Genomic DNA, 25,677 nt, shown 5'->3' on the forward strand with positions numbered 1-25,677 from the left:
GACAATATCAAGTGTTAGTAAGGACATGGAACAAGTGGAACTCTCATATACCATTGGCAGGAATATAAAATGGTTCAACCACTTTGGAAAATAGTATGACAGTTGTTTTCTTTTCTTTTTTTTTTTTTTTTTGAGACAGAGTTTCACTCTTGTTGCCCAGGCTGGAGTACAATGACGCGATCTCGGCACACTGCAACCTCCGCCTCCCTGCTTCAAGTGATTCTCTTGCCTTAGCCTCCTGGGATTACAGGCATGCGCCACCACGCCTGGCGAATTTTGTATTTTTAGGAGAGACGTGATTTCTCCATGTTGGTTAGGCTGCTCTCGAACTCCCAACCTCAGGTGATCCACCCAACTTGGCCTCCCAAAGTGCTGGGATTACAGGTGTGAGCCACTGTGCCCAACATGACAGTTGTTTTCTAAATTTTTTTTTTTCCCCCAGACAGGGTCTCTCTCTGTGACCCAGGCTAGAGAGTAGTGGCATGATCTCTGCTCACTGCAGCCTCAACCTCCTGTGGTAAAGCAATCCTCCCACCTTAACCTCCTGAGTAGCTAAGACTACAGGCCTGTGCCACCATGCCAGGGTAATTTTTTAAAATTTTTTTGTGGAGACAGAGTTTCATTATGTTGCCTACACTGGTCTCAAATTCCTGGACTCAAGTGATCCTCCCACATCAACCTCTCACATTACTAGGATTACAGGTGTGAGGCATACACACCTACCATATACCTAACCACCCCACTAACAGGATTTATAATATAGAAATAAAAGCAGGCCAGGCATAGTGGCTCATGCCCGTAATCTCAGCACTTTGAGAGGCCAAGGCAGGAGAACTGCTTGAGCCCAGGAGTTCAAGACCAGCCTGGGCAACGTGGCAAAACCTTGTCTCTACAAAAAAATACAAAAAGTAGCCAGACATAGTTGCATGCGCCTGTAGTCCCAGCTATTTGGGAGGCTGAGGTGAGAGACTGCTTGAGCCCGGCAGTTCGTGAGTGCAGTGAGCCATGATCATGCCACTGCACTCTAGTCTGGACAACAGAGATCTTGTCTTTTAAAAAAAAAGAAGTAAACGTTTATACAAAGATTTATACACAAATATTCACATCAGCTTTATTTTTAATAACCAAAAACGAGGCTGGGTGCAGTGGCTCACACCTGTAATCCCAGTACTTTGGGAGGCTGAGGCAGGTGGCTCACAAAGTGAAGAGATGAAGACCATCCTGGCCAACATGGCGAAACCTCGCCTCTACTAAAAATACAAAAAATTAGCTGGGCGTGGTGGCACGTACCCGTAGTCCCAGTTTCTCAGGAGGCTGAGGCAGGAGAATCACTTGAACTCAGTAGGCAGAGGCTGCAGTGAGCCAAGATCACGCCACTGCACTCCAGCCTGTGCAACAGAGCAAGACTTTGCCTCAAAAAAATAATAATAATTTTTTAAAGTCAGCCAGGCATGGTGGTGCATGCCTGTAGTCCCCACTACTCAGGAGGCTGACGCAGGAGGATCACTTGAGCCTGGGAGGTCGAGGCTGCAATGAGCCATGATCATGCCACTGCACTGCAGCCTGGAACACAAAGTGAGACCCTGTCGCAAAGAAAGAAAGGAAAGGAAAGAGGCCGGGCGCAGTGGCTCATGCCTGTAATCTCAGCACTTCGGGAGGCTGAGGCAGGCGGACCACTAAGTCAGGAGATCAAGACCATCCTGGCTAACATGGTGAAACCCCGTCTCTACTAAAAATACAAAAAATTAGCCGGGCGTGGTGGTGGGCGCCTGCAGTCCCAGCTACTCGGGAGGCTGAGGCAGGAGAATGGCGTGAACCCGGGAGGCAGAGCTTGCAGTGAGCCAAGATCACACCACTGCACTCCAGCCTGGGTGACAGAGTGAGACTCCATCTCAAACCAAAAAAAAAAAAAAAAAAGAAAGGAAAGGAAAGAAAGGAGAGAGAGAAAGAAAGAGAGAGAGAGAGAGAGAGAGAGAAAGCAAGGAAGGGAGGAAGGGAGGGAGGGAGGGAGGGGTGGAGGGAGGGAGGGAAATACAGTTTTCAGTTTACTATAAACTTAGTGGTGGGCACTGTAGCTTGTGCTTGTGACACTGAAACAGAAGGATGGCTTGAAGTCAGGAGTTTGAGACCAGCCTGGGCAGTATAGTGAGACCCCCATCTCTATATAAAAGTCTGGCATGGTAGTAAGCATCTGTTGTCCGAGGTACTCAAGAGGCTGAAATGAGAGGATTGCCAGAGCTCAGGAGTTCAAGTGTATAGTGAGCTATATGACAACTGTACTCCAGCCTAGGTAAGACCAGCCTAGGTGAGACCTCAGTCTCTAAAAAAATTAAAATATAATAAATAAGTAAAATTTAATATGCACTTACCCTATGAACCAGCAATTCTACTTTTTACTATGTGACCCAGTATTTACCCAGGATAAAAGAAAACATGTCACGCCTGTAATCCCAGCACTTTGGGAGGCCGAGGCGGGCGGATCACGAGGTCAGGAGATCGAGACCATCCTGGCTAACACGGTGAAACCCCGTCTCTACTAAAAATGCAAAAAATTAGCCGGGCGAGGCGGCGGGCGCCTGTAGTCCCAGCTACTCGGGAGGCTGAGGCAGGAGAATGGCGTGAACCCAGGAGGCGGAGCTTGCAGTGAGCCGAGATCGCGCCATTGCACTCCAGCCTGGGCGACTAAGCGAGACTCTGTCTCAAAAAAAAAAAAAAAAAAAAAGAAAGAAAACATGAATGTTTATAGATACTTTATTCTTAACAGTCTAAATCTGGAAATAACCCAAATGTTCATCAACAGGAAGCAAATGTTGGTATTTCCATATAATAAAATACTGATTGGGAACAAAAAAAGAAAAACTGGGCCAGGCGTGGTGGCTCACACCTGTGATCCCAGCACTTTAGGAGGCTGACACAGGCGGACCGCGAGGTCGGGAGTTCGAGACCAGCCTGACCAACATGGCGAAACTCCGTCTCTACTAAAAATACAAAAATCAGCAAGGCGTGGTGGTGCATGCCTGTAAGCCCAGCTACTTAGGAGACTGAGGCAGGAGAATCGCTTGAACCCTGGAGGCGGAGGTTGCAGTAAGCCGAGATCATGCCACTGCACTCTGGGAGTGAGACTCAGAGCGAGACTCCATCTCAAAAAAAGAAAAAGAAAAAGAAAAACTATGGATACAATCAAGAACATGGAAGAATTACAAAACTGTATACTGAGAAAATGAAGGTAAATATATAAAAGCAGCACATGATGTACTGATTCCATTCACATGAAATTCTAGAAAAAAAAAAACTTATCTAGAGTGACATAAAATAGACCAGAAATTGCAATAGGGACAGTGGTAGAGGCAAGGGAGACTACAAAGGAATATGAAGAAATTTGGGGGTAATGGAAATGTTCTAATTCTTAATTATGGTGGTGGTTATACAGGTGCACATATGTATCAAAACTCAAACTGCAGGCCGGGCGCAGTGGCTCGGGGATTACGCCTGTAAGCCCAGAACTTTGGGAGGCAGAGGCAAGTGGATCACCTGAGGTCAGGAGTTCGAGACCAGCCTGGTCAACATGGTGAAACCCTGTCTCTACTAAAAATACAAAAAATTAGCCAGGCGTGGTGGTTCGCGCCTGTAATCTCAGCTACTTGAGAAGCTGAGGGAGGAAAATCACTTGAACCCAGGAGGCGGAGGTTGCAGTGAGCCGAGATCACACCACTTCACTCCAGCCTAGGCAAAAGAGCAAGACTCCATCTCAAAACAAACAAACAAACAAAAAACAAAACTCAAACTGCACATTAAATACCAGCGCATTGGCCAGACGCGGTGGCTCACACCTGTAATCCTAGCACTTTGGGAGGCCGAGACGGGTGGATCACCTGAGGTCAGGAGTTCAAGACCAGCCTGGCCAACATGGTGAAACCCTGTCTCTACTAAAAATACAAAAATTAGCTGGGTGTGGTAGTGGGCACCTGTAGTAACAGCTACTCGGGAGGCTGAGGCAGGAGAACTGCTTGAACCCAAGAGGCAGAAGTTGCAGTGAGCAGAGATCACACCACTGCACTCCAGCCTAGGTGACAAGGGGAGACTCCATCTCAGGAAAAAAACCAAAATAAATAAATAAATAAATACCAGTGCATTTTGTATATGTAAACAAAGATATAAAAAGTAAGAGTGACATGGCATAAATATAGACAAAAAGTTTTTAAATCTACCTGACATCATTCACGAAGGTAAACATAAAAAATAAAACTAAAAACCACATTGAAAGAAAAATAAGAGGGTATGTTTATGATTCTAGAAAAAGAAAAGTCTTCTTTAACATTAAAAGCAAAAACTATAAAGGAAGAGAAAGATATATTTTATTCATCAAAAATTAAAAACTTTAGACCATAAAAAGAAAAGAATCTAACTGGCAGATAAATTTTCAGCATGTATAAGAAATTATTGGAATCCAGAATTCAAACAAAACAACACAAAACAAAAAAGGAAGACCACCTAAAACTCAATAGGTAAAAAATGCAACCCAAAGGACAGTGAGAATAAGCAAATTTACCCACAAAGAAACCAAATGGATAACAAATATGTAAAGATGATGAACCTCACTAGCAATCAAGCAAATGGAATGCCATTTTCACTCAAAACACTGCTGTTTAATAATATCAAATGGTGGTGTGCATGTGTGAAACAAAAGGTAATACAAGTGGGAATACTGGCTGGTACAAATCCTGTAATAGAACTATGGAAGGAATTTGTGAGAGTATATATTAAGTATATACTCTCAACACTCAGCAATTCTACTTTTTGCTTTTTACCCTAAAGAAAATCACATGCACACAGAAGGCATGAACAAAGATACCAACTGAAGAAACATTTATAGAAATGAAAACTTGCTATCAGCTTAAATACCAAAGAGAAATGGCTAAACAAACTAGGATACATTAACACTACCGATGCAATTCAAAGAAACAAAACACCTCTACATGTAGTAACATAGACAGGTCCCCAAGACCTACTGCTGACTGGTGAAAGATACAGAACAATATTATTTGTGTAGAAATAAATGAGAAAATGCTTACATGTAATGATTATACATGTATTACATGAATATAGACTTGCAAAGGTACTTATGAAAGGAGCTCTGTTGGGATGAAGGGGACGGAATTGGGGAAAGGCTATTATTAGGTGTCCTGGTCAAACTTTCACTAGGAGAATGTATTTCTGTATTATTTGTGTTAAGTGTAAATTAATACTGTTAAGTACAAGTTTAAAAAAAAAATCAATCTGCTGATTTTAAACAACCTTGGAACTGTTATCTGAGGAACCTCCTTCCATGGGACATAAGTATGGTTACTATGTCTTATAGAAACAGGTTCTTAAAACAACAGTTTGAGAAGCCCTTACCACCTCAGGCCTACAATACCATAATAGTTTGCAATAAATATGAAAGTCTTTTTTTTTTTTTTGATAGAATCTTGTTCTATTGCCCAGGTTGGAGTGCAGTGGTGCAATCACAGCTCACTGCAGCCTTGACCTCCCAGGTTCAAGTGATCCTCCCATCTCAGCCTCCCCAGTAATGGGGACCACAGGCATGGGCCACTATGCCAAGGTTTCGTTTTGTTTTTTCAATTTTTGGTAGAGACAGGGTCTTGCTATGTTGACCAGGGGGACGCAAACTCCTGGCCTCAAGAGAGTTTCTTGCCTCAGCCTTCCAAAGTGCTGGGATTACAGGCATGAGCCACTGTGTCCGGCTATATTAATGTCTTTTAAATCTCTCTCCCATATTGCCGTCAAAGCTTTCTTAAATACCTCTTGATCCAAGATGCTCTCAATTCTATTACCATGCTAATTATATTCATAACAGTTGTCACTATCTGAATTTATCTATTTATTTACTTATTTACTGTCTGGCTCCCACTAGAATGGGAATGGCAAGACAATTTTTAATCCATATGATTTTAGTCAAGCCATTTAGAGTTTTCTTACATTATGAAAGATACATTTTATTTACTTACCTTAGTTGGAAAAGGAAATTTGGAAGGTTCTGTTTTGCATGGTGTATGAATAGCCGTTAGAGGGGGAGGCCATGAATGCGTCATCTCCTGAAATGTAATTATTACAGTTTGTTTTCAACCAGGTCAAGGATAAAAATTATGCAGCTAAAAACCAGATTTGTATTTATAAATACTGGTTTCATGACAGCTCCTCCAAAATTCTACATACTTAGTCAATAAATATTAAGCACGATTGTGTGTAAGGCACTATGGTGTAGGTAGTAATAAGAAGATCAGTAAATACTCCCTGGCTTTGAGGAGTTTACAATTCAAATTATGAAACCTGTGAATAGTTACAGAAATCAGCCTGTAATCAAATACAAGGCACATAATAAAACACTAAAAAGGAAGAGCTTGCTGTGATAGTGGGAGGAAGGGGACAATGATAAAGAAAACAGCTAACATTTACTGTGTACCTTGAATGGGCCAGACACTGTGCTAAGTGTTTTACATGTTTATTACTCATTTAGTACTCACAATGACATGATGAGGTTGATACCACTATCATCCTATCTCTATTTAGGATGAAACTGAAGCACAATAGTTATTTATTCAAGGCCATACACTTAGTAAATAATGAACATTATATTTCATCCTCAAAAGTCTGGCTATAGAGTCTATATAATCGTAGAAAAAAATTGTCAGGGGAAGAAATCAGAAGAGAAATTTCAAAAACACATGAGGAGGAAAACAGAAAAGCAAGACCCTAAGTTTGATTTCATTCAATGCCTTCTGCCTAATCTTAATGCCAAATATGTCTGGGTGAGGTCTGGTAAGATTACAATGTGTATGTTAGACAAGCCAAGAAGACAGAGGTATGAGAATAAGGAGAGAGTATATTATTTCTGGCATTTAGTTCAAAGTAAGTCATCAGGTAAATTAAGGAAACGCAACAAATTAATAGTGGTATAACACCTAGGAATTTATCGCATAGCAATATCCACACAGTTTTGTAAAGATACACATACAAGGGGCTCACACTTTAAAAACTGAAACAACCTAGGTAGTCAATGTGAAAGCTGTAAGAATCAAAATGGAGTCACTTATATATATATAAAAACAAAACACCCTGAGCTGCAAAAGACCATGAAGAAAGGTTTCTCATGCTTGTATGCCTGATAAACAAAAAAGTCTACAAAAACCACAACCTCGCACAAAGGTCATCAAAACCCTAAACCAAAAAAAGACTTCCATAAAGACACCTGTCCAGCTTGTCCGACCTCAGACTGGTGTCCTCCTTACTACTGATCTTTGTAGCCAAGGATAATTATTTCAAAAACAATTACATAATCGTCTTCATTTTTTCCTTTAAAAACCTTTGTCTCTCTTTACCTCCTTGAATGTGCACATAGACTACTATGGCACGTGTACTCCCAATGCAATGCTCTATTCCCATCATCTTTTCTTTTAGAGAGTCTCTGTTATTTAGGTTGACACCAACACAGTACAGATTAAATAAATTACCAGACATCTACAAAACAGAACACCAAGTAGACATTAAAATGAGAAATTTAACTGTTGATATGTAATGATCTCCACAGTATTTTATTAACTGACAAAGATGAATCACAGTCTATGTCCTAGTTAATGTTTAGCTTTGGGCAACAGAATGACAGAAGGAAGAAGAGATAAAGGAACTTGATATTTTACTACTTGAACCTCTTAAAACAGCCACCTGCATATAAATGCTCTTTATCCCCTTAAAATGCTTTGTTTTTTAATAGAATTTCACTTCCTGAAATAATATTATATAATAGATTGCTTCCTACATCCAGCTCTAGAATATCAGCTCAAAGGCATAACATTATGACCACTATATTCCCAGTGGTTGACACAAAGTAGGTGCTCAATGAGCATGCCTTGAATAAATCATTTTTTCAATAAATATACATCACTTTTAGAGTAAATTTTTTTTAAGTTCATGATGGGGCTCCTAAAAATGATATGACTACAAATACAAAGAAAATATGAAGGGAACACACACCTGAAGTTCCTTGCATACTACAGACAGGAAAGGGAAAAGGAAACAAAAACTCATAAACTCAGCTTTTTAGAATTGGCATTTTATATCTCAAATAGCAAAACTCTCAATTGAAAATTTGATTTAATACTCCAAGTATCATCGAATCACTGGGCACCTATTAACTAAAGGCCAAGTGCCAAGCCCTTGTACATATAAAATATAGATGTCAATAACATTAAAGAGATCATTAAATGTAAGAAAATCTTTCAGGTACTAATAATTCTATGCACTGTTGAGGATTCAGAGGAAAATATTTATGCTCCCTTACACTTTTTATATACATGACAACTAAGAAATGTATGACATTCAAATGAAAGAGCTGTCACTGTGGTCTCATAATCTGATATGGGGGAAGAAGGATTTCATTGGGATTCCGGGAAAAAACAATCTATATATAACTGAAGAGGTAGGAGAAATACATTCCAACCTTACTTTATTTAAGGAGGTAAAAGAGCAAGAAAGTATGTGGCTTAGGGAAACCAGTTTGGCAAAAGTGGTCATTCAGTAATGAGATAGGTTAGGATTGGCCTGCGGATATTAAATTTGGATACTATTCTTTCTATAGTCTTAGAGAGCCACTGAAAATTTTTAAGGGAAAAATTAATTTATGAAGACTGAAGTAAAGGGCCTGAAGTAAAGAATCAGGTAGCAATGCAAAAGACATATGAGCAGGGAGATTCTGGAGGCAGAAAGGCTGAATGAGGACTCAGTGTTATAATTATTGAAGCTCAAGGTGGCAGAAATGGGAAGAAAGGAATGGATATTTAAAAAACAAAAATTTTAAAAGTCTACATCCAATTTTGCAACTACATAGAATATGAGGAAGAAATTAGAGATATTTAGGATTCTACACTTACAAGCATGGGAAAGTGGTGTACTACTAATCCAAGGAAGTCTGATAAGTATGGCTTTAGACATGTTGAGTCTGAAGCAGCGAAGAGAAATAAATCCAAATGGAAACTCAGCTAAGAAGCAATTAAGAGACAAACCAAAACCCAAAGGAGGTCAATGCAGGAGAGAAAGACTAAACAGCTGTCAAACAGATAAAACCAAGAATGGTGGAAAAGGCAAGTCAAAGAGCAGAAAGAGCAGAGGCTACAAGAACGCACCTGCACTTAAGAGATAAGAGAAGGCACAAGGGTTCCAAAAAGGGCAAAAAAAGAGAGGCAAGAAAGGTGGAAGGCAAACAAAAACAATGAAGCATAAAAACAGTCAAGGAAAGAAGAATGTTTCCAGAAGGAAAAAATAAATAGCAGAAAGAATAAAAAAGAACTCAAATGATGCCTCTGGATGGAGGGAGAAAGATAATGACCATAGAGAAACGGGTTCTGCAAAATGGCAGAGGTAAAAGGGAGATTACAGTGGACTAAAGGAAGGAATGGGAAAGAAAAGAGTGGAAGCAACCAATGCAGGTAGTCTTTCAAAGGTGTTCACAGTGAATTGTAAGTATAGACACAAATTCAGGAGCTCACAAAAAAAAAAAAAAAAAAAAACAAGAAAATACAAGTAATATGTGACTCACAGTTTTCTCCACTAAGCAAAAAGTAGTCATTGTCATTCACTAATTCACTGGACTTTCTCTTTTTCTAATAGAGTAATGTACTTTTTGGTCATGTGTCAATTTTAAACATGTTTCATTAAATATCCAAAATGTTGGCTGCGCGTGGTGGCTCATGCCTATAATCCAGCACTTTGGGAGGCCAAGGCAGGCAGATAGGAGTTCCAGACCAGCCTGGCCAACATGGTGAAACCTCATCTCTACAAAAAAAAAAAAAAAAAAGTAGCCAGGCTTGGTTGCGGGTGCCTATAATCCCAGCTACTCAGGAGGCAGAGGCAGGAGAATCACTTGAACCTGCGAGGTGGAAGTTACAGTGAGCCGAGATCATGCCATTGCACTCCAGCCTGGGTGACAGAGTAAAATTCCGGTTCAAAAAGAAAAAAATGTGTAAAACAGCCAGGTGCAGTGGCTCAGGCTATAATCCCAGCACATTGGGAGGTCGGGAAGGGGGGTGGGCGAGGGGGAGCAACTTGAGGTCAGAAATTCAAGACCAGCCTGGACAATGTGGTGAAACCCCATCTCTACTAAAAATACAAAAATTAGCTGGACGTGGTGGTGGGCGCCTGTAATCCCAGCTACTCAGGAAGCTGAGGCACAAGAATCACTTGAACCCAGGAGGCAGAGGTTACAGTGAGCCGAGATCATGCCACTGTACTCCAGACTGGGCAACAGAGTGAGACTCCATATCAAAAAAAAGAAAAAAAAAAAACCAAAATGTGCAAAACTGGAAGAAAATCTATTATTGTAAGATTTGACCAGTATGTACAGATGAACAAAAGCAAAGTATTTTGATCATAATGGTTTGACTGATAACTACTGAGTTTTTTGCACTTCAAATTATTAACAGTTAAGCATGAAAAAGTACGGTTATAATTGGCTTGTTGATATTTTCCAGGCAAAGTAAGTGTTAAGATTAAAATCTGTTTTACTTAAAAGCAAAGAACGTGGCTGGGCGCAGTGACTCACACCTGTAATCCCAGCACTTTGGGAGGCCGAGGCAGGTGGATCACTTGAGGTCAGGAGTTCCAGGCCAGCCTGGCCAACATGGTGAAACCCCATCTCCGCAAAAATACAAAAATTAGCTGGGCATGATGGCGGGCGCCTGTAATCCCACCTACTCAGGAGGCTAAGGTGAAAGAATCGCTTGAATCTGGGAGGTGGAGGTTGCAGTGAGCTGAGATCGCACTATTTGCACTCCAGCCTGGGCGACAGAGTGAGACTCCATCTCAAAACAACAACAACAAAAAACACAAAGAACAAAACTAGCTCTTTGAAGGCAAATGGTAAACAAAGATAGTAAATTATTTATGATGGACATAATCAAGTTACAAATATAAGCAAACTGTTGCTTCAGATCCTTTGTGAAATACAGAGGGTAAGAGGGTGGCAGAGCATAAAAAATTAAAGAGATTGAAAAGATTTTTTTAAAAAAACTTACTTTTAGGATTTCATCCACACAGCTCACATCACCAGAAGCTGATGCCTTGAGAGAAAAAGCAGCACACATTAGATTTTTATCAGTAAATTTTTAGTATTTGCTTCACAGACTTCAAAACATTATTAAAAGTATTTATGACCCCATTACTCTAAATCAGTACACTGTTTAGAATCTTTGGATTAATTTCCTTAAATACAAATTTTTCAAGCACCAGAAAATTTTAATCACCAAACTATACAAAGCTGGGGGAACTTTATAGTTTGCAAATGTTTTAAGTTTTTTATCCTATATTTTAGATTATAAATAATTTTTAGAATGTAATTTTTCAGGTGTGCAGCTTGTCCAAAAATTTAAGCTTATCTATATATAAAATCTATCATGATACTGAGATACATCATTGCACATAAACAAAGTTAACCCATTTATGCCAGAGGTTGCAAATTTTTTGTGTGAAGAATCAGACCTCGGCAATGACCTTGAGCAGTAGGATATAAGTAACTCCTACGAGCTTAGCATTCCAATAATGGAACACTAAGCATAAATGGGTTAAACAAGTATTACTGAAAGATTACTAGTCTGGAACATGGACATTTTACATAGTCTTTCTAAATCACAAAAAGCAAATTGCTTATTCTAAGGCACAAACAGGAATTAGAGAGCCGAACTTAAGTCAAACCCTAAAGATCATGTTGTTTAAAGAAATGACAAATTACCATTTTACTGTTCTCTTGAGAGGAGTAATTAGATAACAAATGCCACTCAAAGTGAGTTTCCCAAGGCTACTGGAAAGACGTTTTAAACGTTTGCAAAACAGCATTTTACATTACCTGGATTCTTCCTTCCACCCTTTTGAGCTAAGAGTTTTAATTTTTTGGCTACTGACATTGTTTTCCAAATTTTTTTTAATTGCACAAACTACATGAAAAGATAAAATTTGGGGTTGGGTGCGGTGGTTCACGCCTGTAATTCCAGCACTTTGGGAGGCCAAGGCAGGCGGATCATGTGAGGTCAGGAGTTCAAGACCAGCCTGACCAACATGGTGAAATGCCATCTCTACTAAAAATACAAAATTAGCCGGCCATGGTGGCACATGCCTGTAATCCCAGCTACTCGGGAGGCTGAGGCAGGAGAATTGCTTGAACCCGGGAGGTAGAGGTTGCAGTGAGCCGAGATCGTGCCATCGCACTCCAGCCTGGGCAACAACAGTGAAACTCCGTCTCAAAAAAAAAAAAAAAAGAGAGAGAGAGAGAGAGACAAAATTTGGGCCAGGCATGATGGTCATGTCTATAACCTCAACACTTCGGAAGGCCAAGATGAGAGGATCACTTGAAGCCAGGAGTTCCAGACCAGCCTGGGCAACATGATGAGATACCCATCTTGAAAAAAAAGATATAATTTCAGCTATTTCACAATGAAATGTTCCAAAAGGCTTTGGTAAGCAATTCAATTTAAATTTCAAACCATCACTATGAACCTGGAACAGCTGTCTCCATCCTTTAAGTACAACCAGAGAAAATGATCATAGCATTCAAAGTATACAATATTACCATTTCCACAGACCCGAAAGTCCCATTTATCATAACCATACACCATGACCTGCATCTCATTCATTAGTATCAATGTAAGCATAGAAAAGTTAATTTTGTTTTTAAACAACAAAGGTATATAGTTCTATAAAATCAAAATGCAGAAATCGAAGGTATCAATTGGTCATTCTTTTATTCTATAACTGACTTGTCATCTTAATATTTGAAAACTGTGGATGACATTTTCTCCATTTCCCAAGAGGACAAGTCAAAAGATCTACGGATCCACTTAGGAGTAACTCACAAGTCTGTCTTTACATTTTTTTTTCATCTTTCAACTTTTACATTCCTTACTATTAAGGCAAAGAAGCAGTGTTCAAGTTCAATCATAATTTCATGATCAGTCAATTGCTTCACATAGTCACAATGTTAAAAGCTCTAAATGTGTGACTTACATCCAGTGGTTGGGAAGGTATTTTCAGCTTGGTGAGATGTGCTTTGCTGCTGGGCTTCAGCTCAGTCATGCTGTTGCCATGAGATTGGCTGCTGTAGTGCTCAGAGGACAGCTTTGGTTCCATGGACTCTTGTCCGTCCATGGGCCGCACATAGGCAGTGGGTTTCTGTAACATTGAATTGGACTTTGACATCAATGAGGGTGGGAAAGATTGATTTGAGTGCTGCCCACTTGAAAAAGGTACACGGGAAGGAGAATCCCAGTTTGCATCAGGGTCCCGAGGTGATTTGGAGCGTTGATGTTCCTTGCTATGGTGATCATTCCCATGAGACCTGGAATGACTAGAGCTTAATGAAGAAACAGCCTGGGGTTTTCCAGGGCTGGAAGAACGTGATTTGGAGTGTTCTGATCCATGCTGGCCTTTTTTCCGGCTGCTGCTCCCACTACTGTTATATGACTCACGGTCATGCCTCTGACCACTACTGTTAGTGCCACTACTGCTACCTGCACTGGTCCGCTGGCTACTATGTCCACTCTGTAAGCCTGAAGACCGCTTCTGAGACTGAGAAGTGCTGGGTGCGGGTCCTACTGGAGTCCATTTGCTACTCTGATGAGAGCCTCCATGTCTCTGTTCAAAGAAATTTGGGTTAGATTTTTCATCTGCTGATGGTGGTACTGTAGGCTTGGGAATTGCAACAAGCTTTGGTATAGATCTGTCTCCTATGAAATCCTTCATTTCATCGTAGTTTCCAAGCATACTCTGAATACGACTTGATAACTTATCTTCTTTGCTAGTCTACAAAAAATAAAAATAAAATTATACAATGAGCATAATCAGAAATAAAATATGCTTCTGAACTAATTTTCCAAACTTCGAATGGAAAGGGGCTTTTCAAAGGAAGGCTTTACCTCATATCTTAACATTAATACCTTGAAGCATACTCCAAATATATCATTCTGTAGTGAAAAAAAAAATCATTGAAAAGTGCCTAAAAATAACCATACTAAAATATAATCCGAGCGCAGTGGCACGTGCCTGTACTTTCAGCTACCCTGTGCAGCTGAGGCAGGAGGATTGCTCGATTCCAAGATTTTGAGGCTCCAGTGCACTATGATTTCACCTGTGAACAGCAACTGCACTCCAGCATAGGTAACATAGCAAGACTCTTGTCTTTTAAATTCACAAAGTATTTTGAAGGGCCAGGTGCAGTGGCTCATACCTGTAATCCCAGCACTTTTGGAGGCTGAGGCGGACAGATCACCTAATGTCAGGAGTTCCAGACCAGCCTGGCCAACATGGTGAAAACCCATTTCTAGCAAAAATACGTAAGTTAGCCAGGCGTGGCTGGACATGGTGGCTCACACCTGTAATACCAGCACTTTGGGAGGCCAAGGTGGGCAGATCACCTGAGTTCAGGAGTTGAAGACCAGCCTGGCCAACATGGTGAAACCCTGTTTCTACTAAAAATACAAAAATTAGCTAGGCGTGATGGCAGATGCCTGTCATCCTAGCTACTCAGGAGGCTGAGGCAGGAGAATTGCTTGAACCCAGGAAGTGAAGGTTGCAGTGAGCCAAGATTGTGTCATTGCACTCCAGTAAGACTCCACCTCCAAAAAAAAAAATTAGCCGGGCAAGGTGGTGCATGCCTGCAATCCCAGCTACTCGGGAGGCTGAGGCAGAAGAATCACTTGAACCCAGAAGTCACCGGTGGCAACGAGCCGAGATCATGACATGGCACTCCAGCCTGGACGAAAGACCGAGACTGTGTCTCAAAAAAAAAAAAGTCTTTTGAAGAACAGTAAAGTAATCTGCCTTTATAAAATTACGTTCCACGGGCCAGCAGATTAGCTAACGCTTATATTTTGGCAGTTTATGAAAATATTATATTCCTTATAATTCAATGTTATAGTTACAAGCAGAAACAAAAATTTAATGAACAAGTGATACCCAAATAATTGTCTCTAACAATAGAAAAATCAGACTGATACTGAAGACACATTTATTCAAACATACTAATAATCTCCGAAACTTTGTAAACTAAGTAGCAAATGGCAGTGAGGAGTAACAAAAGCATCTACGAAATATTCATTTTTTATTGATATCATACTTAAAGAACACCTAGGAAAAATCAAACAATGCAAATTGAGTCACAAAATTCTAATTTAATTCAAGGCTCAGAACGGTGAAGTACCCGCCCATAGTTAGTAGCACAACTAGGAAAATAGAGATAAATGTGTGAGCCAACTCAGAACACATTTTTAAGAACACAAGACAGCAATAGGAGGTGGGTTGGAAGATGACTTTTAGGGTGCTAGTAACGTTCTATTTCTTGATCTGAGTTGTATGAAGCTGTCGATGCTGTGAAAACTCTTCAAGCCATAACACCTATTTTGTGTATTTTTCTGTAAGCATAACATACTCCAAAGAAAAGTTTATCCCCAAAAAAGTATGTTCTATGTAAAGGACAGGAAAAAAAATGTTAAGTGGTATTCACAGTAATTCTTTTCTAATATAAACATTCAAATATGAAATATTTTAAAAGCAAAAATGTCATGCTAATGGGAAAAAAACATTCACCAGAAGGGCAACTTACAACTTTGTATGGCTCTGCAAAGAGAGGAGAGCTAGGTGGGAAGGCGTCTTCACCCTGCTGAATTTCCTGATTCCGCCTTTCCCGTTCTTTCATACGCAGCACATTCCGGTCTTCACGGTTCATGTTGCTATGAAAAGAAACACAGTCTTTGTATCACAAAAATAAAAGGAAAAATTAAATATTCTGTACAGATTTTGTCAGTTTAACACTTCAATCACAGATTCCCTTTTGACCTCCAAGTAAAAACAGGCATTAGTGCTGAAGCTGGGTTTTGGTAACGGTTTTATCAACATATACCAATAGTGTCTTCCACAACTATTCCAAGGAAACATTAGCCCTGAATATTAGAACCCACCCCAACAAAACACCTAACTTTATCAATGTTTGAAGTACTCTGTTATCTAAAAGCAAAAACTTGTACATTCAGAGTAGTATTTGAACACAAATTCTCAATATTTCCTTTTGGGCCTTCCTCTTCGGAAATCTGCCTATTCTTTGCCCTTAGAAGAATATAACCCACTCCCAACTACCACCCTTCCCCCCAGGGTCCAGTTCTTTTCTCTACTTTGCATCTACCTTATCTTGATTTCTTTTTGTCCCAAACACAGCTTCCTTGGTGTCCATCCTTATGGTAGTTTGACCTCAGCTTTGCTGTTGCTCTAGATTCCCTAAAAAACGACATTTCTGCTCTAAATATATTAATATTTCAATTAACACCTCAATAAATGGCAAATCCCAGGTTTTCAATGGCAAAACTCAGGTTTGATTCCAAGTTAATCAAAAATTAACTTGGGTTAGTAACAGTAACTAAAATTGCATTGAAAAAGGAAGTCTTTGGAGTGGGGGAAAAAATGGAAGTCCGATCTCTATAATCATGACAGTTTGTCTTATTTTCACTAGAGCAAACCAAAAGAAATACAGCCGATTTATAGCAGCAAGGATTTTGGTTAAATAGACAATGGTAATAAAGGCTGTCAAACTCTGGCACTAGGGATTACCAGGGAATCTGCAACTCTTCCCTGGAGACATATTGAATAATCAGACCTGGTTTTGTTTGTTTTTTTTTTAAAAAAAAGTCCCACCGGAGCCCAGAAGGAAACAATCAGGTTATATGTGTGGAGCATTTCTGGCCTATAATTCATAAATCTAATCAGAAAATTAAAGTTCATCAGAAACTGTAATTATAAAATTAGAATTAGTAACAAAACCAGTATTATACTCTTTTTTTTTTTTGGAACAGTCTTGCTCTATTATCCAGGCTGCAGTACGGTGGTGTGATCTCTCAGCTTACCACAACCTATGTCTCCCGGGTTCAAGCGATTTTCCTACCTCATTCTCCTAATTTTTTTATTTTTAGTAGAGACAGGATTTTACCATGTTGGCCAGGCTGGCCTGAACTCCTGACCGCAAGCGATCCTCCCGCCTTGGCCTCCCAAAGTGCTGGGATTATAGGCATGAGAGCCACCAAGCCTGCCTCAATACTGTACTTTTGAGGCCTTTATCAGTGGTTAGAATTAGTGAAAGCAAACATTTAAAATTAAAACTTCCTGATTTGCATACTAAGTGTCATGCAATAAAAGCAATTTAATGTTTAGAAAAAAAAAAAAGAAGGGACCCCAGGTGAGAGGATCACTTGACCTGCCTAGCCAACATGACAAAACCACTAAAAATAAAAAAATTAGCCAGGTGTGGTGGCACACGCCTGTAATCTCAGCTTCTTGGGAGGCTCAGGCAGGAGAATCACTTGAACCTGGGAGGCAGAAGTTACAGTGAGCCATGATTGTGCCACCCCTGGACTCCAGCCTGGGAGACAGAACAAGACTCTGTCTCCCAAAAAAAAAAAAAAAATGTTCTAAGTGTTTCAGATATGTTTTCAAATTGTTTTGTATGTGTACAATTTTCTAATAAGCTTAAACAGGATTTCTTTGGTTTCGTTAGTACTTAGCACTCTACAGAACTACAAAAAGTATTTCAATCTTTCTTTAAAAAATACCACAAAACTTAAATATTCATAAAACAAAACCAAAGAACATATTATACTCCATCACATTTGAACCAAGTAATAGTTTTATATCACTAACAACCATGCTTCAAATAGGCCTCTTGGGTTATGGTTCTGCCAACATACCTGAGAGACTAAGGAGTATGTTAACTACCAATTTCCTTAAATTTTAATCCTGAAAAATCTGAAAACTTCTTTTTTTTTTTTGAGACGAAGTCTCGCTCTTGTCCCCCAGGCTGGAGTGCAATGGCACGATCTCAGCTCACTGCAACCTCCACCTCCCGGGTTCAAGCAATTCTCCTGCCTCGGCCTCCTGAGTAGCTGGGATTACAGGTGTCTGCCACCATGCCCGGCTAATTTTTGTATTTTTAGTAGAGATGGGGTTTCACCGAGTTGGCCAAACTCCTGGTCTCAAATTCCTGACCTCAGGTGATCCGCCCGCCTCGGCCTCTCAATAAGTGCTGGGATTACAGGCGTGAGCCTGAAAACTTCTTTAAAGTATGGTTTAAGGCTAGGAGCGGTAGCTCACAACTGTAATCCCAGCACTTTGAGAGGCCGAGGCGGGCGGATCACTGGAGGTAAGGAGTTCAAGACCAGCCTGGCCAACACAGTGAAACCCCATCTCTACTACAAAATACAAAAAAAGTAGCCTGCCAAGGTAGCAGGTGCCTGTAATCCCAGCTACTCAGGAGGCTGAGACAGGAGAATTGCTTGAACCTGGGAGGCGGAGGCCGCAGTGAGTCAAGATTGTGCCACTGGACTCCAGCCTGGGTGACAACAGCAAGACTCCATCTCAAAAAAATAAAAACAAAAAATAAAGTATGATTTAATTTTATAGATTGAGCAGCACTAAAATCATCATTCAGGAAATATTTCTATATCTCTTGTAAAAATAGGTGATTCCCATAATAAAATTATTTCTGTAATTCAACACCAAAGAAACTGTTTTTTTTTTTAACTGGATACCAGGAAGCTAAGAACTAAATTAACTCACTGTAATAATTAGGTCGGGTGCCGTGGCTCACTACTGTAATCTCAGCACTTTGGGAGGCTGAGGCAGGTGGATCACCTGAGGTCAAGAATTCAAGATCAGCCTGGCCAACATGGTGAAACCCCATCTCTACCAAAAATACAAAAATTAGCCAGGCGTGGTGGCAGGTGCCTATAATCCCAGCTACTCGGGAGGCTGAGGCAGGAGAATCACTTGAACCCGGGAGGCAGAGGTTGCAGTGAGCCAAGATCGCACCAGTGCACTCCAGCCTGGGCGACAGAGCAAGACTCCACCTCAAATTTAAAAAAAAAGTAAGCAATCAACTCTTCAGAAAATACTAGCTGGGTGTCCTCTATCTCCTACCTAGAGATAATGTCAGACCCCATAGGTTGAGTGAGGGTTCAGTCCCTAAGGCTGCCCCCCACTGTTGATGTCAATCCCAAGTCCCAGGTTGTTTTACCTGTGCTTCTGACCAACTGGCTAAAAATCGGGATTCTGCAATCCCTTCCTTTGGTTTTAATAATTTGTTAGAGAAGCTCACAGAATGAATGGAAACCTGGTCACTGGACTCTTACAAACGTTATTTTAAAGGATATAAATAAACAGTAAAATAAAGAGTTACAGAGGTGAGATGTACAATGTTGTAGGAGCTTCAACTCCCTTGGAGAATGGTGTGCCACCCTCTCAGCACATTAACATGTCCTAGCTTACCTTTCTGGAAGCCTCCTAAACTCAGTCCTTTTGACCTTTTTTTTTTTTTTTTCCAAGACGGGAGTTTCGCTCTTGTTGCCCAGGCTGGAGTGCAATGGCACCATCAGGGCTCACCGCAACCTTCACCTCCTGGGTTCAAGTGATTCTCCTGCCTCAACCTCCTGAGTAGCTCGGATTACAGGCATGTGCCACCATGCTAGACTAATTTTGTATTTTAAGTAGAGACGGGGTTTCTACATGTTGGTCAGGCTAGTCTCAAACTCCCAACTTCAGGTGATCCACCCGCCTCAGCCTCCCAAAGTGCTGGGATTACAGGTGTGAGCCACTGCACCCGGCCCATGTCAGATAGTATTAATCCTGCCACTTGACAAAACACCATTTATCACCTGGGTACAGTAGCTCATGCCTGTAATCCCAGCACTCTGGGAGGCCGAGGCATGAGGATCCCTTGAGCTCAGGAGTTTAAGACCACCTTGGGCCACATGATGAGACCCAGTCTCTACAAGGCTACTGAGATGGAAAAGGGGTCCTTCAAGTACACCTGGGTCTTGGATAAACTGAAAGCTAAGTGTGAGGGTGGTGGTACTGAAGATAGTTCCCTGTGGGAACTTGAGGCCAAAAAGTATTATGTAACTAGTTGATGCCCCAAGACAAAGACATTTAAAAAAAACATGATCACAGGCACATCTCAGGCTGACTGTGCTACCCTGATTGTTGCAGCTGGTGAATTTGAAGCTGGCATCTCCTTCTGACTTACACACTGGATGTGAAACAACTAATTGTTGGAGTTAACAAAATGGATTCCACTTAGCCACCCTACAGACAGAAGAGATACAAGGAAATGGTTAAGGAAGTCAGCACCTACAATAACAAAGTTGGCTACAACCCCAACACAGTAGCATTTGTGCCAATTTCTGGTTGGAACGATGGCAACATGCTGGGGCCAAGTGCTAACATGCCTTGGTTCAAGGGATGGAAAGTCACCTATAAAGATGGCAATGTTAGTGTAAACACTCTACTTGACGCTCTGGATTGCATCCTACTACCAACTTGTCCAACTGACAAGCCCTTGTGTCTGTCTCTCCAAAGACCGCTCTGCAAGCGGTCACCTTGGCTCCAGTCAATGTTACAACTAAAGCCAAATCTGTTGCAATATACCATGAAGCTTTGAGTGAAGTTTTTCCTGGGAACAATGGGGGCTTCAATGTCAAGAACATATCTGTCAAAAATGTTCATCATGGCCATGTTGCTGGTGACAGGAAAAATAACCCACCAATGGAAGCAGCTGGCTTCACTGCTCAGGTGATTAACCTGAACCACCCAATCTAAATCAGTGCTGGCTATGCTCCTGTAATGGACTGCCACACGGCTCACACTGCCTGCAAGTTTCCTGAGCTGAAGGGAAAGACTGATTGCCATTGTGGTAAGCTGAAAGATGGCCCTAAATTCTTGAAATCTGGTAATACTCCCGCGTCTTTGATATGGTTCCTGTCAAGCCCATGTGTGTTGAGAGCTTCTGACTATCCTCTGGGTTGTTTTGTTGTTCATAATGCAAGACAGCCAGTTGCTGTGGGTGTCATCAAAACAGAGGATAAGGCCAGGCAAAGTGGTTCATGCCTGTAATCCCAGCACTTTGGGAAGCTGTGGCAGGAGAATCACTTGAGCTCAGGAGTTTGAGACCAGCCTGGGCAACATGGTAAAACCCCATCTCTACCAAAAATACAAAAAATTAGCTGGGTGTGGTGGCATGCATCTGTGGTCCCAGCTACTCAGGAAACAGGTCTGAGGAATGCTTGAGCCTGAGAGGTGGAAGTTCAAATAAGTCAAGATAGCACCACTGCACTCCAGCCTAGGTGACAGAGTGAGACTCTCAAAAAATTTAAAAATGGCCAGGTGCCGTGGCTCACGCCTGTAATCCCAGTACTTTGGGAGGCTGAGGCAGGCAGATAACCTGAGGTCAGGAGTTCGAGACCAGCCTGGTCAACAGAGTGAGACCCCATCTCTACTAAAAATACAAAAATTAGCCAGGTGTGGTGGCAGGTGCCTGTAATCCCAGCTACTTGAGAGGCTGAGGCAGGAGAATCACTTGAACACAGGAGATGGAGGTTGCAGTGAGCCGTAACCATGCCATTGCATTCCAGCCTGGGCAACAAGAGTAAAACTCCGACTCGAAAAAAATTTTTTTTTAATTAAAAAAAAAAAACAGTGGACAAGAAGGCTCCTGGACCTGGCAATATCATCGAGTCTGCCCAGAAAGCTCAGAAGACTAAATGAATATCATCCCTAATACCTGCCACCCCACTCTCAATCAATGGTAGAAGAACAGTCTCAGAACTGTTTGTTTTGATTGGCCATTTAAGTTTAACAGTAAGAGACTGGTTAATGATAACAGTGCATGGTAAAACCTTCAGAAGGAAAATATGACTGTTTTGTGATCCACTTTGAGTTTTTTTCACATGGCAGTTTTAAATTACTAGTTTTTAAATTAGTACTGTTTAATGGAAGCAACAGGACAAAGAATCCATCTCAGAATTTTGAGACCCATGAAACAAAGTTTAATGAGAGGCTGGTTCCAAGGTAGTCAGTTATCTCAACTGATTGTTCACAGTCAAGTTATAGACTGAACTCCTTGTTCTAGTCTTTGACCCCTTCTCACTATCACAGTTGACTGCCTAGTTTTAAAAATAGACAAACAAGGCCGGCACTGTGGCTCATGCCTGTAAACCCAGCACTCGGAAGGCCGAGGCGGGAGGATCACCTTAGATCAGGAGTTCGAGACCAGCTTGGCCAACATGGTGAAACCCCATCTCTACTAAAAATACAAAAATTAGCTGGGCATGGTGGCGTGCATCTGTAATCCCAGCTACTTGGGAGGCTGAGACAGGAGAATTGCTTGAACCTAGGAGGTGGAGGGAGGTTACAGTGAGCCGAGATTGCACCACTGCACTATACTCCAGCCTGGGCGACAGAGCAAGACTCTATCTCAAAATAAAATAAAATGAAATAAAATAAAAATAAAAATAAACAGGCCGGGCACGGTGGCTCACGCCTGTAATCCTAGCACTTTGGGAGGCTGAGGCGGGCAGATCACCTGAGGTCAGGAGTTCGCGACTAGCCTGACCAACGTGGAAAAACCCCGTCTCTACTAAAAATACAAAATTAGCCAGGCATGGTGGCACATGCCTGTAATCCCAGCTACTCGGGAGGCTGAGGCAGGAGAATCACTTGAACCCAGGAGGCGGAGGTTGCGGTGAGCCAAGTTGCGCCATTGCACTGCAGCCTGGGCAACGAGAGCAAAACTCCGTCTCAAAAAAAGAATAAACAAGTAAAGTTTAATGAGAAAAAAACCCACAATATCACTCCACACCCATTAGGATGGCTATGATAAAAACAAAATCACAAAACAACACATGTTGGTGAGGATGTAGACAAATTGGAACCTTTGTGCACTGCTGGTGGGAATGTGCAATGGTGCAGCTGCTATGGACTGGCAGTTCCTCAAAAACTTTAACAAATAATTACCGTAGGATCCAGCAATTTTACTCCTAGGAATATATCCAAAGGAACTGAAAGCAGAGACTCAAACAGATCCATGTACACCAATGTTCACAGTGGCATCATTCACAATAGCCAAAAGATGGAAACAACCCAAATATCCATCAACAGATGGTGATCCATCAACACAGAGAAGAAAAATGTGGTATATATATACAATGGAATACTGTTTAGCCATAAGGAATGAAATTCTGATACATGCTACAACATAGATGAACCTTGAAAACATTATGCTATGGGAAATAAGTTAGACACAAAAGGACACATATTGTATGATTCTACTTAATATGAGGCACCTGGAATAGACAAATTCATAGAGACAGAAAATAGAATAGAGGTGGGGAGGTTCTGTTTGGGATGATGAAAAAGTTCTGGAAACAGTGTTGATGATTGTACAATACTGTGAATGTACTTAATGCCACTGAATTGTATATGTAAAATTATTAAAATAGTACACTTTATGTTATATATATTTTGCCACAATAAAAAAATTAGTACACCGTAAAAATAAAAATTTAAATGCGTATTCCTATGAATTACATTCATTCTATAATTTTTTTATAAACACATACATTAGTTATAAAACATTTTAGGTCAGGCGTGGTGGCGTGCTCCTGTAGTCCCAGCTACTTGGGAGGTGGAGGCACAAGAATTGCTTGAACCGGGAGGCAGAGGTTGCAGTGAGCCAAGATCACACCACTGCACTTTGTGACGACAGAATAAGACTCTGTCTCAAATAAATAAATTAAATAAGTATATAAAACACTTCGTGACTTTTTACAATTTTAATTTTAAAAAATTTAAAACAGCCGAGCGTTGTGGCTCACACCCGTAATCCCAGCACTTTAGGAGGCTGAGGCAGTGGATCACTTGAAGTCACAAATTCGAGACCAGCCTGGCCAACATGGCCAAACCCCATCTCTACTAAAACTACAAAAATTAGCCAGGTGTGGTGACATGCACCTGTAGTCCCAGCTACTCGGGAGGCTGAGGCAAGAGAATCATTTGAATCTGGGAGGCGAAAGTTGCAGTGAGCCAAGATTGTGCCACTCCACTTTAGCCTGCACAACAGAGTGAGATTCTGTCCCCAAAAAGAAAAAAAGAAAAGAAAACAGTTTAGTGTAAAATGTGTACTCTAACTTTCCCCATTCAAGTGGAGGTCAGAATTTGTTACAATTTTTTTTTTCACTTAGTGTCTTAGAATAACTATCCTACTGAAAAACGGAGCCATTCAGTTATAAGATTATTGAGTGATTTAAACTCCGAAAGTATTTCAAAATGAGGTTTAAGCTAAGATTTCAATTATTTTCAAATCCAGTATATTACAACTGCTATTAAACTGTAACTTTACCACAATGCACTATGTTAAAGCACAAAGCCTCAACAGTACGTAATCCCTCTTGGCCTCATTTGGTAGGATTTCTCTACCCATGAGACAGTCTGAAGAGGTCCCTTCCTACAAGTCAGGGAAACAAAGGTTGTACACTTAGAGATCAAAGCCAATAACAAAACATCAGGTCCCAAGACAATATTTAGCACAGAAGGACCTTTGCCCCAAAGTTAGTCATGAGACTTCTATAGCCTTCAGGTTTAAAATAATGTAGTGAAAAACATGAAAGCAAAGATAACAATTCCACACGTTTTTGCTTCCTTCATCACATCCTTATGTATTATCTGAATTTCTCATTGTATTTCATAAATCACTCTCAATTGGACCCTCAAAGTTTCCCAGAAATTGTGCTTTTTTTTTTTTTTTTTTTTGAGATGGAGTCTTGCTCTGTCGCCAGGCTGGAGTGCAGTGGCACGATCTCGGCTCACTGCAACCTCCACCTCCTGTGTTCAAGCAATTCCTGTGTCTCAGCCTCCCGAGTAGCTAGGACTACAGGCGCATGCCACCATGCCCGGCTAATCTTTTGTACTTTAATAGAGACAGGGTTTCATCATGTTGGCCAAGATGGTCTCAATCTCCTGACCTCATGATCTGCCCGCCTCGGCCTCCCAAAGTGAAACTGTACTATTTTTCTCTGATGAATGCTTTTTCCCATTCCTCACAAGTATTTCATGAAGTTCTATGACTCCCCACAATCCTAACTTCCATTCACAAATAACCTTGTCTTAATGGACAAAGATTAAAAAACAGAATACTAAAAATCAGAGAGAGGCAGCTCCAGCAGCAAACATGGTGTATCATGGCCTCACAGAGATGAGCATGTCCTGGGGCTTTGTTGGCTTCTTTGTGCCCTGGTTCATCCCTAAGGGGCCTAACTGGGGAGTTATCATCACTATGATGGTGACCTGTTCAGTTTGCTGCTCTCTTTTGGCTGACTGCAATTCTGGCCCAGTACAACCCTCTCTATGCAACATGCTTGAAAGATGAAACCACCTGGTATCTGAAGCAACATTGGCCTTGAGGAAGAAGACATGTTCTACAGTGTTCAGTGATTGAAATCAAGAAAGTGAATCCCTTTTTGGATGCAAAATTACCTCCAAATGCAGGCCACCTTCTTTGACTCTGCCTATTTAGGGCATCAGCTGCCTTAAATGTTCATAACACATTTGAATTTTCTTTCTCACAATGCAGTATTTTTTTCCTTCACCTGATTTACACTTTGATGAATTATGTGTGTACTTAACCTAAACTATGCTGATTCCACACAATGTTTATGGACTCCTGTAAGTCAGAAGATGCTCTCTTCTAAGAAATGTATTAATCTATCCCTTGGAATTTATAGATTTGAAGATGGCTCTTGCCTTATCAAAACATGGGAATCAGGCCGG

General features: G+C 40.9%; 1 protein-coding gene and 1 pseudogene across 4 annotated transcripts in view; one reads left to right on the forward strand and one right to left on the reverse strand.

Annotated features, from left to right (window-relative positions):
* Window positions 1–25,677, reverse strand: part of AFF4 (ALF transcription elongation factor 4) — an 89,427-nt gene that overhangs the window by 48,645 nt on the left and 15,105 nt on the right. The window contains exons 2-6 of one of the 4 annotated variants that reach the window (XM_015140773.3): window positions 16,217–16,308; window positions 15,641–15,767; window positions 13,048–13,842; window positions 11,067–11,111; window positions 6,009–6,095 (exon numbers count right to left, since the gene is read on the reverse strand). In XM_015140773.3, the coding sequence (XP_014996259.1) occupies window positions 6,009–6,095; window positions 11,067–11,111; window positions 13,048–13,842; window positions 15,641–15,763 (1,050 nt within the window). In that variant the 5' untranslated portion in view covers window positions 15,764–15,767; window positions 16,217–16,308. The remainder of the gene's footprint in view (window positions 1–6,008; window positions 6,096–11,066; window positions 11,112–13,047; window positions 13,843–15,640; window positions 15,768–16,216; window positions 16,309–25,677) is intronic. The other 3 variants (XM_015140771.3, XM_078005165.1, XM_015140774.3) reach the window with 3 other exon arrangements.
* LOC114678904 (V-type proton ATPase subunit e 1 pseudogene) lies at window positions 25,079–25,336 on the forward strand (annotated as a pseudogene).

This window comes from Macaca mulatta, chromosome 6, assembly GCF_049350105.2.
Source record: "Macaca mulatta isolate MMU2019108-1 chromosome 6, T2T-MMU8v2.0, whole genome shotgun sequence".
Taxonomy (NCBI): Eukaryota; Metazoa; Chordata; class Mammalia; order Primates; family Cercopithecidae; genus Macaca; species Macaca mulatta.